The sequence below is a fragment of the Carassius carassius genome, chromosome 34 (genome assembly GCF_963082965.1).
Source record: "Carassius carassius chromosome 34, fCarCar2.1, whole genome shotgun sequence".
Taxonomy (NCBI): domain Eukaryota; kingdom Metazoa; phylum Chordata; class Actinopteri; order Cypriniformes; family Cyprinidae; genus Carassius; species Carassius carassius.
In genome coordinates, this window is record NC_081788.1 from 12,575,392 (window position 1) to 12,589,138 (window position 13,747).

The window sequence follows — 13,747 nt, forward strand, 5'->3', positions numbered from 1 at the left end:
GAAGTTTTTTTTTTTTGCTAATGTGTCCACAATTATATGCGGACACAGATGGTGTTATTTTGAATAATGTTTGGAACCAAACAATTTTGGTGACTATTAATTTTATATTCAAGATTGCATTTTGTACTTATTACAGAGAAAAGTCAGTCATAGAGATTTGGAATAAGATTTTTGGGTGAAATGGTAATATAAGTAAATAAATATTACTGTAATAGTGTTGCAAGGGTGATTGTTTTGTAAACTGAAATGGACCATTTAAAAAATAATAATACACAGATAAAATTATAAAATAATTTCAACAGCACATTAATTCAAACCGTATTTTGTTTTGTTTTCTGAAGAATTGCGTGTGTTGCTCTCCACTTTAACGGGTTCAAGTCAGAAGTCCAGCCCATCTTGTGTCCAATTGCTCGGGAAAGCAATAACACACGTCTGCACAACAAGCACCATGATTTGAGACATCATCCATAGCACAAACTGAGCGAGGAGTTAAATTAAGACCTTGTCCAAATCCCTGACAATAAGCAAAACTGGTAGTGACGCTTCATTCGCAAACACTACTTTGCTCCAGTCTGCATTAGACCAGCTCTGATCACAACTGAAAATGAAAGAGCGCCCCCATATGGACTGCACAAGATAAGACCCCTAGTCAAATCGAGGCTTGTGCAGTCCAGACATTACTTCATAAGGTCAAAGGTAAGCTTCTTAAACAGGAAAAAAAACAACCGATTGTGGCTGCAATCAGCAAAATATACTACTAAAGAATAGACCTGCAGAACCATTGCTGCTGGAGTAAAATGTGTTTTTGTATTGAGCAGGCGAGATTCAATTTATCTTGCTGAAATCCCTGTTGGCCAGTGTGCTGACACATATACTGCACTCAGCAAGTCCACACAGACACACAGGACTGCAAATCTATGGACTCCAGGCAGAACCGCTGACTTAATGCAATCTGAAACCCATCTAAGACAGCTTACTGAATAAAATACGAAATAAGACAGCATCAGGAAGACGTGTGTAAAAACATAACACTTTATACAAGTAGGCTGAAAAAAAAACTAACTTCAATGAATACACAAGTACTTTACAAATACAAATGCCGTTAGAGTTATTTACACGTGTTCCTGACCCAACATCAATACAAAAAGACGTATTTATGACTGAAAGCCCCAACATTATATGATTTACATACACAGAGGGAAAGTCTTGATTTAAGTCAGTTTGTTACTGAAAGCAGGCCAATGTAAACACAATAACAGCCGAGCTGAGGTTCGACTCAACTGACTAATGGTGACACTGTTCATAACTGTGTATAAGAAAAACGGAAATATTTCACAGATGTGTTTTCGGAAATGACATTTTTTAAGCACTGACACATTTTGCTTTCTAATCTAAGTTGGGAGGGTGATACTTCCCACAGCTGCCACCATGAAATGGCTGCATTGCAGGATAGTTTTTCTATCAATTTGTTGTTATTGTACCACTTAAACATTTCACACACAAGTACACGTCACTAGACAGTTTTCAGATGGTATCCATCCATGCAGCTGAACTTGTGTTTTTCATGATTTCATGATACAAGCTAATGTATTCGATTATTTTAAAGAGAGGGAGCATGTATCAAACTAATGGTAGTTTGCCATTTCTACACCACTAAAGATTGAGTTGGGTTCGTAGAGTCTCGCTAATCTTGATTAAATGCTTGAATAAAGGGATATTTACTGACACAAACAGCAAAGGGACAAAACCACCACAGCTACTAAAAACACTGGGAAGGACACACATTCATTTCGACTGATTGAACATTATGAATAATGTTGAGCCGATCTGCCAAAAGAGTTCCCGGCAAGCCAGATGAAGTGTTGAAGCTGATGGCTGTTGTGATCCAAATGCACTTGATCCATGACCTTAAGGATGTGATGTTAAACGCTGTATAAACAGAGCATGTAGCATGGTAGAAAAAGAACAGGGAGTGTTTGGCGGCTCGGTAAAGAGTTCAGTGTGAAAATGAGCCGTCGTACTGTGGTAAAGTCATGCTTGACTTCTAAAGAAGGAGCATCAGTTAATAAGCTGTAAAAAAAGAAACAGATTGGCCATAGTGTGAGGGCCACTGGCAGAGAGATGTTCGATTAACATGAAACGTGGTTAGCTTATGAGTGTTGCTTCAAACTGTAAAAAGCTCAATCCAGACAGTCAATGGTGAGTTCCTGTATTACAAAGGGTCAGTCTTTCCAAAACAAAAACAAACCAAAAAGCAGCCCTATGTTGTGCCCGGGTACTTCCTCTTCCTATGACTCTCTAGCTGCCACCGCTGGGTTTACCGGGGGTTTTGGAGCGCATGGCAGCCCCAGTGCGGGTGTTTCCTTTGCCCTGCTGGGGCTGCGGGGGGGCTGTGGCCTGCTGTGCTGGAGACTCGGAGACGGTGGGTGCCGCGGCGCTCTGCTGCTGGGCAGGGCTGTGTGGTGCTGGGGTCTGGATTTGAGGGGAGACGGCTGCTGCTGTAACGACCTGCTGCTGGAGGAGCTTCTGCTGCACCACCTGTGTGGCTGCGGGGGTGCCTGCGGGGATGACTTGCACCTGGGCCTGTGCCGAACCTGCTGCGGGGGCTGCCTGCGTCAGCGCCACTGTCTGAGGCTGAGCCTGGATCTACACACAAACATCACTTCAAGCTGTCAGAATCAGGAGTTAAGATATCTTGTAATAGTCGCAGAACTAGGACTGCATGAAAATATAATAATAATAAAGCAAAAAAAAAAAAAAAAGTATGTCTATGTCTATAACATAACTGTGATATTTATTGTTTATATTTATCATAATGTATTTATTGTCATTTTTGTTCAGTTTAATGCATCCTTGCCAAATAAAAGCAGAAATGTCTTTTTATTTTACTGACCCCAAACATTTGAACAGCAGTATATGTTAATTATATCAGTATATGTTAATTATATTAAAAAACATGCAATCAGTGAAAAAGGAAAGTCATTTCAGAGGTGACTTAATGTTAACTTTAAAAAGGCACCAAATGAATTAAAGCAATCAAACACAAATTAACAACAAACACTGAAACACTTACCTGTTGAGGTGAGGATACTAACTGCTGCTGAACTATTTGAGGAAGTTTAGCGACCTACAAGCAGAAGGGAAAATCACTACAAAGCCAAGCTGGGCACCAAACCACACACATAAAGCAGGCTTTGCACTTGTGCGGATGCTGGCTGTGAAAGTCTAACTTCTTACCTGTATCTGCTGTGTTGTAGCAGGTTTCTGTGGCTGTGCAATGGAGGTGAAGAACTGGGTCTTAATGCCAGGCTGAAGTTGAGTGGTGGCAGTGTATGTCACTTTCTGCTGCTGTTGGGCTGCGGTCTGAGCGGCCTGCTGTGCGCCCAGCTGAACGGAGAGATAAAGAGACAAAGGAGAGGGGGGCTGACTGGACACTTACACAAATAATGCTTCATTAAAAATACATCCCACTGGCTGACTGGTACCTTCTGCTGAACTGCAGCCTGTGTTTGCTGTGGCTGTGCTGCCTTCTGGACTGCAGCCGCTTGAGCAGCTGCCTGCTGCTTTTGTCTCTGCAACAGCTGCACCTGGAACGGGTGGGTCACCACTGGACCACCTGCACAAACACACACGCTTTAGTCTACAGTTGTTACTGACACTGAGACTATGTGGGCGAGTAAAGAAAGCAAGCATCTCTGCTAGATTCATGTTCATAAGCAGTGCAAATAAACAGTCTTGTGCAGGTCACTTCAGCTTCTGTAAGCCTCTGTTTGATAACTGATTAGGTTTAGGGTGCTTGACAATAAGTTACTGAAATCTCTAATCTCTTACGTACATCGTGCAAAACAAACTAAATAAATAAAAAGGGGGCGTTTAATACATTACAAACTGAAGAAAAAACAAAACAAAACAATTTAAGACTTGCATCATCATGAGTTACAAACAGATCAAAGTTTTGATAGTTGTTTTGTTCTTAGACAGTTGGATCGATGAAAGATTGCTCAAATTCTTTTTAATGAAAACAAGAGAGGTCTGTTGTAACTCGTGAGTGCGGTATGATGTCATGCAGTGTGTACCATGACTCGTCAGAGATGATATTTTACAGCAGATTGCTCAAGTTATATGGTGAGATGTAGTATAAGTAGCTACTGATTGCCACTAGCGACTATTTTTGTATCGTAAAATAAAATAATGTATGTAAATTGTTTTCAGACTATAAGACTAGGCTATGTTAACTGATAAATTACCCCAAACGCCATACACAGCGTTTAGTTTAGATTGGCTGGTTTGAGCGCGGCAAAATCCATTTTATTTTACATTCAGCAAATTAAATTCATTTTGAGCGATGGACCTTGTTGGGAAACCAAGAGGTCTAACAGTATCACGTTCCTGACGTCCTTTTAGAACAGCATATCTGCGCTTTAATCATGTGGACATCCTGCACTCAGCAAGATGTGTCACTTCTGCAGGCTGCATCATACTCTGTGTCTTTTCTAGCAATAATTCACTCATCACCAAATAAAACCTTAAGTGAAGACCTGATTATTTCAGGATCCTTATCACAAGTCCATTGTTTTTGAATGTCGTTGCTACTTCTGTTACATTTTTACACTTAAAACGATAATTTTGTATTCCTTCCTCTTGTACCATTTTCCTCTTTTATGCTATGATATAAGCCACCTGGCAGTTCTCTCCCAAGTGGTTCCACTGCTGCCAGCATTAAGTCGGAGTATGATTCAGTGGGCTATAAAACACTTTCATTGCCAGGAAGTTACTTGTCTTTAAAGGTTTTGGTTCAATATACTTACCTATTGATCAAAAATTGCCTTAAACCTTTTTTATTAAGTAACATTCAGGAGGGTAAACTCATATTTGCAGTACAACATTTTATCACTTTGATAAGAAAATCTTATTTTGCTGAATAATTTTGGCATTCTTCTTTGGTAATTGACATTATATTAATTAATTTAGATTTAAATTAATATTATATCTCCTTAGAACCCTAACTTGGCTTCTAAGTAAAGAGTAATTGCTGAATTTGTTATGTTTTAGAGGGGGTGAACTCATTTATGCTGTGCACTGTATTTCATTCTCCTAGATTCAGTCTGTACCTGCTTTCTGCGCTTGCCCGATGGCAACACTGATGCCGGCCACAGTTACAGGAAGGGTCGTGACTCCGGCGGAGGAGACCACAGCAGGAACTGAGACGACAGGAGGTGGTTTGGTCAGAGTCACCTGAGCGGTTTGACCCTGCTGAGCCTGAATGGGTCCTTGGGCTGGGACACGTGTCTGTATGAAAATATATATAAAGAATTAATGTGCATTCAAGTGTATGTGAAAGGGTTAGTCTGAGTGTGTATGCATGTGCTTACCAGTCTGGCCACCTGTAAATTGGCGACGGCAGTTCCAGTCAGCACAGCTCCTGCTCTGGGCGCAGCGACTGCCGCTATCTGAGGGTTGGACGCAGCCACCTGCTGTGGCTGCTGAGTAGATGCAGCCTGCTGACCTTGAGCTGCTGCTACCGCCGCTGCAACCTGCTGCTGCGCCATCTGCAGCTTCTGCTTCTGCTAAACATATATCGGAAACAAATCATTTGAAAACATTTTTTTTTTAATTAAGATTATTAGTTAATATACATTCACATAGCTATAAAAATGAGATAATGCTCATGTTAAGGTTTACTAATGATCTTACTAGACATTACCTAATCATTAACATTTATTTATGTAAATTGAAATGCTTACAATTGTCAGTAAACGTTCAGTTCATATGATCTTCATTTGTTGGTCTTTGTTTGTTGTGTAGCATCTATTTACATATCTTAACAAATAATCTATTAATTATGTGTTCATGTTTTTGCATTAGCCAATCTAATGTGTAAACTATTCATAATTTGTTTATTATGACTATTCATAATTTGCAAATGTTTATAAATGATTACTAATCATTCGTACCTTTATGAGCAGTCATCTCAATGTCAAAAAGTGTCCCGACAGACCTGAATCTACCCTATTCACGTGTCTTTACAGATCATTTATTAATCATTTGTTCATATTTTTGCAGTAGCCAATCTAAAGTGTAAACTATTCATCATTTGCAAATGTTTATAAATGCTTACTAAGTTTTGTGTGAAGGATGGCTGGTTAAGTTTAGCTAAATGCTTGCTAAAGACATATCAGACTGTAATTTTGGTGCAAAAGATGTTTTATTGCCTCAACACATCTTCCATACTAAAGAATGAGTGTACCTGCTGTGGCTTTCCTACTGCTTTGATCTGTGGAGATGTCGCCTGTGTTTGTTGCTGCTGCTGTAACTGTTGTCGGAGTTGGAATTGTTGGAATTGAGCTGGCGTGAGTGGTTTACTCTGAGAGAACTGCATACCGGGAGCTAGAGAAGCAAGAAAACTGCTTTAAGAATAAAACAATGCTAGACGAGCCAGCCAGATATGAATTCACAAAAAACTATGCGGAGCAGGAGTGTGACTCTCTGAATCGATTTTGCCACCAGAGAACCCAAATCACGCACTGGCTTCTCTTAGGATGGCGTTTGGTCTACCTGGAGCAACCAGCGTGCGTGTTTGGGACTGACCCGGAGTCAGATTAGTGGACACCACAGCTGATGCAGTCACTGGGGTAACAGCTCTCACGCTCTGACCCGTCGCAATGGCAACGACCTCAGCTGGGGCAGCCGCTGCAGGTACTGCTCTCTGCTGAGTGTGAACCACCTGAGCCGTGGCCGTTCCTGCCGTCTGTTTGAGCAAACAAGCATTTAACACTATTAAACAGGACAGAACGGTACAAAAATCTAGATCAAACTGACTAAATCTTGTATTCTACACTTTCAATGTTAACTTCTGAACCCCACACAGCAGGTCACAATGCAGGAACTGCTGTGACAAATCAAATCAGCTGAATATCTATATATCTGTGTAAAAGGCAGGAGTTTTTCAGTTATTATGTGTGCTGTATGAGGGTGGACAGAACTCACAGGAATGACAGGAGATGCCAGACGCTTGTTCGCCTGGACCTGACCAGGAGGAACTCCAGCCACAGTGTTGACGATCACGTTTCCATTCACTGTAGCTGTCGCTGAAGTTTAAACAGAATTACACATAGACGAGCACTTATATAAACAGCACTTCACAACTGGATCAACAAGTGTACAGGTAAAGCTTGTGTAATGTGATAATACCTGGCTGGATACTTGTGCCAACTGCAGCGGACTTGATAGCTCCAGTCTTGAGAATCAACAAAACCCAAACAAGATCAACATATTATACCTTATTATATAATACAGCACTGTTCAAAAATGTGTGGTCAGTAAGATTTTGTTACTCAAATTAATACTTCAATACATTTTTTATTCACTTAGGACACATCAAACTGATCAAAAGTGACAGCTAAGAAATTTCTACTTTTGCATAAGATTTCTCTCAAATGCTTTCTTTCTATTCATCAAAGAATCCTGAAATAAAATATCAAGGTTTTCATAAAATTATAAGACAGAATAAAAATATTAAGACAGAAAAGAGTTATTTAAAGTTGGAATAATATTACCATTTAAACTATATAACTTCCCAATAGTGCTGTTATTTGTTCAAATAAACAGCCTTAGTAAGTATAAGAGACCTCTTTCACAAAAAAATTAAATAAATAAATACTCCTGACCCCAAACATTTGGAACAGTTGTGTACACATGAATAATATACCAGTCATATACAAATGATTTCACCTTTGGTAATCTAGAGCTAAATACAGGTGTACGTAAGGTCAAGTGTGACATGTAACATGCAGTGCTAAAGGAGTCTAACCAGTAGAGTGGTGTTGGGGACTGCTGCTGCTCCGGGTTGGGTGGGCTGGGTCACTCCCGCTGTCTGTGCGGCTGCTGCAGTGGCCTGAGGCTGGGCAGCGGCTCCCTGAGGCTGCGCGGCTCCTGTGGTCTGCGGCTGTTGCTGCTGGGCTAACTGCTGAGCCCTCTGCTGTTCGGCTAGTGCCTGCGGCAGCGGAGTACAGAGGAAAAGAGACAAGCGTTTAAAAACAGAAAAATACAGGTGACTTTTAAGTGGTTTGTTAACTAAATCTCACCTTCTTCTCTTTAGCTATTCTTTCAGCTCTCTGAGAGGCAACCTGGATAGGAGGCAGAGGCTTGTCGTAGCTTATCCCACTAGAAATCACATGAATGAATGAAAACCACAAATGAATATCAAATGTGACTAACGATGTAGACTGTATCAGTCAATATTATTATTATTGTTTTAATGATGCATTTCAGTTCACTGGTCAATAACGGAAGCAGATGACTTCAGTTTTTTTTTTTCTTTCTAAAAGCAAAGCAGCACATCAAGAGTCAATACCTCTCAGCCAGCACAGAGGCATGCTTGGGATTCTTCTGGAATGGATTCATGCCCAGTCTAGAAACAAAGGCATGAACAAAATTTGTTTGCTTGTTTGTTTACTTTGACAAAAGCATTATATCACAATCTAAATGCAATGCCTGGGTTGTTTTTAAAGATGTTTGTGTGTTGGACACTGCCTGCACATACAGTGGTTTTATTGGCGGGCTCCTCTTGCTAGCAATGATTTTCATCAGCTCAAAGCGGTTGTTGTATAGCTGGATCTGGGTGGCGTTGTCATCCTGTGTGTAGATCTGACACGTGCGCAGAGGACGACTATTCTTGGACTGCGCAAAAAAAAGAGTGTTACCAAAGAAACACCTAATAATATGTACTGATTTGTTTTTGTTTAATACCTTATAAATGCTCTTGGTCTTGTTCTTCTTAGGGTTAGCTTCATATATTAGCTGTGGGACAGGTTGTTTACAATTAGGTTATGAAAATAAATAAAAGAATTCACAACCATGTGATACTGGTACAATCTCCCACCTTGCCCTCCTCTCGGAGTATGATGACATTCTCATAGCGGTTACGGCATTGTTTCGGCGAGCGGTAAATTCTGCTACAGGAGTTGACCACATCGCTCACCAGGTCCCAGTTAGGAGTGTGCGCTGGAGACACGATGGTCAGGTTCAGAGGAAGTTCCAGTAACTGCTTCACAGCCTGTGAATGCAGGGAAAAAGACAGAATTACAACCTCAGCTTATCCATTTAACACACAGCTGTGTGTTTATACACTGGCAGTGATAATGCAATAACACGTGATGAATCAAGTACCTGTAGCAGGGCCCAGTCTTCACTGATGAGCCACTCAGGGTTGTCCTGCCCAGCCTCCATGGCTGGTTTGAGCAGTGAGGGCAGTGGTTTGGCAAAGGGAGCCTGTTGCTTCAGAGAGAAGTTCTTCTTCTGGTCTTTGCCTTCCCGCCTTACTTTGAGCAGACTGGCCTTATCAAAGAGAGAGCGCGGAGGAATCACGGATTCTCCATGGCCCTTCTTTTTCTTACGTCCCAGAGCTGACGAGAGGGGGACGAGAGAGAGAAAAAGACCGAATTTAGCACGCGTTTAAGAACACTAAGTTCACCTGAAAGCGTTTCTTGAGCAGTCCAACCTGACGGATCCATGTGTCTCTTGCGCTCTTTACGGACATAGACTGGGGGCAGTTTGGATTCGGGCATAGGCGCAGTGTCATACATGAGGCAGATTACAGAGTCAATGTAGATATCGTTATCATCCTGTGGAGGAGTTGGGGGAGTCCACAGCTGCAGAAAAGAGCAACAGTAAGAGTCACAGAACTCAACAAGAATTTTAACCACAAATCTAAATAAACAAATAAAACATATTTCGCTTGAATTTTCTTTTTTATATAGGCCTTTTTGTACTCTTTTAGATTATTGGCTTTTTATATCGCATTACATTCATTAATTCTCATAACAGCTATACAACTGTAAGATATAAGACTTGTAAGATGTAAATAAAAAAATACCTTCAAGTTGAATTTTTTTTTATATATCACAGAATTTGATTTAAATTAAATGCAGTACAATTGTTACTATGTAAAATAGAAATGCAATAACATCAAAATGCAAAAAAGAGACTTAAATCACAATGTGATATGGACCTGTTTTTGGTCCATTGATTTTTTAAATTCTCCCTCTTCCTTAAATTCCCTTCAGGAATGTGCTTTTTTAAACTTACCGGCATTATTTCTGTTTGTCCATCCTCATTCTCGAACACATACTCCTGTAAAGATGAAGGGAACAGGGTATCAAATCTACACGACACATCATCGCTTCCTACTGAAAAGCAGATAAGAATCTATTTGTACCATGTTGTATGCATCCTCTCTGGTGTAGGTGAACAGATCCTCTTCATCTTCTAGGATCATTTGTTCCTCTTTCTCTACCTTTAGTTTCTGTTGCTGCTGCTGCTCCCAGCCTCTCTTACCAGCTTCCAAGCGCTCCTGTAACTCACACAAACATGGATTTAAGCCGTCTGAATTTACAGTAACATGTATTGTAATATGTGCAAATGTTTCATACCTTTATGACCTGTTCATCCTCGCTGATGTGCAGGTACTCCAGATAGTGCAGTGCGTATCTCTCAATGGGAGTCAGCTAGACAAAACACCACAAGCTCTGGTCAGTTCAATTTTTATTCAGCAAGGACAAATTGTTCAAACGTGACACTACATGTTTTTCTTTTTTTCATTTAAGTGCTGTTCTTTAGAACTTTCTATTCATCAAAGAATTATGTAAAAAAAGTACCACAGCTTCCAAAAAAAAACTAAGCAGCACAAATGTGTTCGACATTCATTTATGAGCTGTTCTGTTTTTTTTTTCCAAAACAATAGTGTATAAAGTTAAATGAACAGAATTTGCATGCAAAATCATTTTGGCGAAACCAAAAATTTACGGTTGCAAACGTACGTACAAGAACTGAAATTTTCAAGTAACATTTTGTATAACCTCACCTGCTCCATGACTGCTGCCAGCTCCTCTATCTGTGATGCCTCCTCTCTCACTCCTTCCACCACATCCATTACTTCTTGTCTTCCCACTTTCTCACTTTTTGTGTCTACCTCCGTCTCCTCCTCCTCCTCCTCGTACTGGGCTTCCAGTCGGATGGTGTTCAGGGCCTGGATGTAGGGTCTTGCCACGTGAGGGGGGATGGATTCGGATGATGATGGCTCCTGGTGGAGAACCACAAACTCCTCCACCTTCTCTCCAGAACCAGCTTCAACCTCAAACAGATCCTGAATAGTGCGCTGTGAATGTCCAGCACATTTTTATAATATGAGCACCGGGCTGTGAGCTGAGCGACGTCTACTGAGACACAACCTCATAACTGGCACGGTTATGAAACAGTCCCTCAATGTCAAAAGTACCAGTGATTGCATGACTGTAAAAGTGTTTACCTGTGTTAAAAAGGCTACAGTGTAGTCCATGCCCTGTGCAGCTACCTCTCTTATAAGGTCTTTAGTGCCGTTCTTTAACAGCTTCTCCTCAATCGAGTTCCCGCTCTCCAACCTGAAAGAGCACAGCATCGGTAAAAAAGCTGACGAGTATAAACCTGACACGGGAAAACATTTAATTTGTCCACCAGTCTGACCTGTAGATGTGGATGTCTTTGGAGCGGCCGATCTTGTCACACCATTCCTGTGTGCGCATGTCCATGCTGGGATTTAGGTCTGTGTCGTAAAACACGATGGTATCTGCGTCAAACACGTGGCCCATGGCTGAGCAGCAGCGATTGGTCAGGATGGTGCAGAAGATCTGTCTGTTGCGGTTAAACCTTTTGACCTGCTCCTGAAAGTGGTCGGGACACGAGGAGCAAGGTAAGTTAGGTTTTGCGTTTTCAATAAAAGGATTGAGATCAGATGTTTATGTATTGGTGTTGATAGTGCTTTACTGATATGTAAGCATCATTTGAGGCCTTGTGTGGAACTGAATTCAACAGGAAGGGAAGAGCGCTCGCTCATCTGCCCTTTTAATTACAGCCCAGAAACCCACACAGCCTCAGTGGGACATGGACTTGGCCAGAGCAACAGAGAGCAATAGAGAATATGTTACTCCATGTCTATTACCTGTCTCTCCTCCAGTGACAGAGACTCATCCAGCCGTACATAGGTGAGGTGACGGTGGTCTAAGAAGGTCTCCAGTATATCCAGCATACTGGTCATCTGGGTGAAGATCATCACACGTCTGTTCTCAGCGCTCAGTTTCTGCAGCAGGATGGACAGTGCCTCCAGTTTTCCTGCAAACAGATAAAATAACATTATATCAATATTTCTACCAATATACCAGTTTTATTTTGTACTAATGTTTTTTTTTTTTTGCAGACCCTGATTGTATTGTTCATTTGTTTTTGTTTTTCAATGGCATTCTATTATTATATTATCCATATCAGACAGGAAGTGGAATCTAAGTGGGCAAATCAAAACCAGAATAAGACTAAGAAGTTAGCCAGACCTTATAGTGATATTTATAGATTATATATATATATTTTTTTTAAAGAAGTCTCTTATGTTCACTAAGGCTGCTTTTAATAAAATACATCAATTAAATAAAGTACTGTATTACAGTTTAAAATCTCTCTTTCTTTTGAATACATTTTAAAACAAAATGTTATTTCTGTGATGGCAAAGTTGAATTTTCAGCATAATTACTCCAGTCTTTAGTCACATGACTCTAATCAGTCTAATATGCTGAAAAGTCATTTCTTATTATATGTTGTATATCTGTTGAAAACAGCTTAGCTGCTTCATAAGTTTGTGGGAACCATGATTTTTCTATTTCTAGGATGTTTTGATGAACAGAAAGTAACAACATGTATTTGAAACAGAAAACTTGTGTTACATTATAAATGTCTTTAGTGTGACTTTTAATTTATTTAAGGTGTCCTTGCTAAATAAATGTAATACATATTAAATGTATTTAAAAAAAATAATAATTACAGACCCAACATTTTTGAAAGGTACTGTAAATGAGAGAATGTTAGTTACATGATGGATAGAAGATACATAATAACATGACTGAATACCAGCAGTATTTGTAAAATTTAAATCTGAAGGATTCTGTTGTGGTGCACACCTGAATCCATCTCCAACATGTGTACATCAGGGAACCTGACGACAGGAGGACAGGCTAAGTTACGGATCTCTGCGTTTTGTGGAGCGGACACTTCCTGTAGCCGTCGCCTGAATGATTTTTGTGCTAGGCTGTAAGAAGGTGGAGGATTGGATGCATACAGCTGAGGGGGAGGGGCCACAGCAGCAGGAAGTATGCAGGAGAACCTAAAATATAACAGGAAGAAGCATTAGATGACATAAAGCTCACAAAACTGCTTTCATGGCAAGGAGTTCATGGTCACATCCAGACCTCTTCTGCAAGGTGCCTGCTGCTGCCTCCTGCTCGGTGTTGGAGAGAATCACTGAGCGAAGGGGAGCAACCGTGGACACACATGTCTGCTGAGCCCTAATACAGCTGTCTCTGCCGACCCAGGACCAGCGGGAGTGCTGGGGTGCGGGGAAGGTTGGTGGAGGGTGTCCATCATAAACAGAGCAGGTCTTGATCAGGTCAGAACCATACATCACCGAGCGCGAGGACCGCCGTTCATTGGCATGAAATAAACTAGCCAGACGCTCTTTCAGCCGCCTGTTTCTTTCCTCGCTTGACTCCTAAATAAACAAAAGACAAGGTTTAGAGTTCACAACTATTTAACGGACTTCATCAATTCCTTCAACGTCTTTCAAAATCACCAACCTGTGTTGTGGCGTTTGTTGTGCGTTTAGCATTTGTTGCCATGTCTGTGGTAGCTGGAGTGCCTGTGGTGCCTGCTTTAATGGAAACAGATAAAA

At 40.8% G+C, this 13,747-nt stretch overlaps 1 protein-coding gene across 3 annotated transcripts in view; it reads right to left on the bottom strand.

Moving 5' to 3' along the window:
• Positions 1–1,574: 1,574 nt before the first annotated feature.
• The window catches only part of LOC132114417 (E1A-binding protein p400-like), a 29,613-nt gene continuing 17,440 nt past the window's right edge, over positions 1,575–13,747 (bottom strand). For 2 of the 3 annotated variants that reach the window (XM_059522503.1, XM_059522501.1), the window contains exons 27-54: positions 13,653–13,726; positions 13,269–13,567; positions 12,981–13,183; positions 11,975–12,144; positions 11,500–11,696; positions 11,306–11,417; positions 10,862–11,155; positions 10,431–10,505; positions 10,217–10,351; positions 10,087–10,131; positions 9,500–9,650; positions 9,169–9,404; positions 8,882–9,055; positions 8,749–8,799; positions 8,543–8,679; positions 8,354–8,410; positions 8,085–8,163; positions 7,811–7,993; positions 7,192–7,237; positions 6,988–7,088; positions 6,556–6,748; positions 6,248–6,387; positions 5,373–5,567; positions 5,112–5,289; positions 3,486–3,616; positions 3,238–3,387; positions 3,074–3,127; positions 1,575–2,646 (exon numbers count right to left, since the gene is read on the bottom strand). In XM_059522503.1, the coding sequence (XP_059378486.1) occupies positions 2,299–2,646; positions 3,074–3,127; positions 3,238–3,387; positions 3,486–3,616; positions 5,112–5,289; positions 5,373–5,567; positions 6,248–6,387; positions 6,556–6,748; positions 6,988–7,088; positions 7,192–7,237; positions 7,811–7,993; positions 8,085–8,163; positions 8,354–8,410; positions 8,543–8,679; positions 8,749–8,799; positions 8,882–9,055; positions 9,169–9,404; positions 9,500–9,650; positions 10,087–10,131; positions 10,217–10,351; positions 10,431–10,505; positions 10,862–11,155; positions 11,306–11,417; positions 11,500–11,696; positions 11,975–12,144; positions 12,981–13,183; positions 13,269–13,567; positions 13,653–13,726 (4,208 nt within the window). In that variant the 3' untranslated portion in view covers positions 1,575–2,298. The remainder of the gene's footprint in view (positions 2,647–3,073; positions 3,128–3,237; positions 3,388–3,485; positions 3,617–5,111; positions 5,290–5,372; positions 5,568–6,247; positions 6,388–6,555; positions 6,749–6,987; positions 7,089–7,191; positions 7,238–7,810; positions 7,994–8,084; positions 8,164–8,353; positions 8,411–8,542; positions 8,680–8,748; positions 8,800–8,881; positions 9,056–9,168; positions 9,405–9,499; positions 9,651–10,086; positions 10,132–10,216; positions 10,352–10,430; positions 10,506–10,861; positions 11,156–11,305; positions 11,418–11,499; positions 11,697–11,974; positions 12,145–12,980; positions 13,184–13,268; positions 13,568–13,652; positions 13,727–13,747) is intronic. The other variant, XM_059522502.1, reaches the window with a different exon arrangement.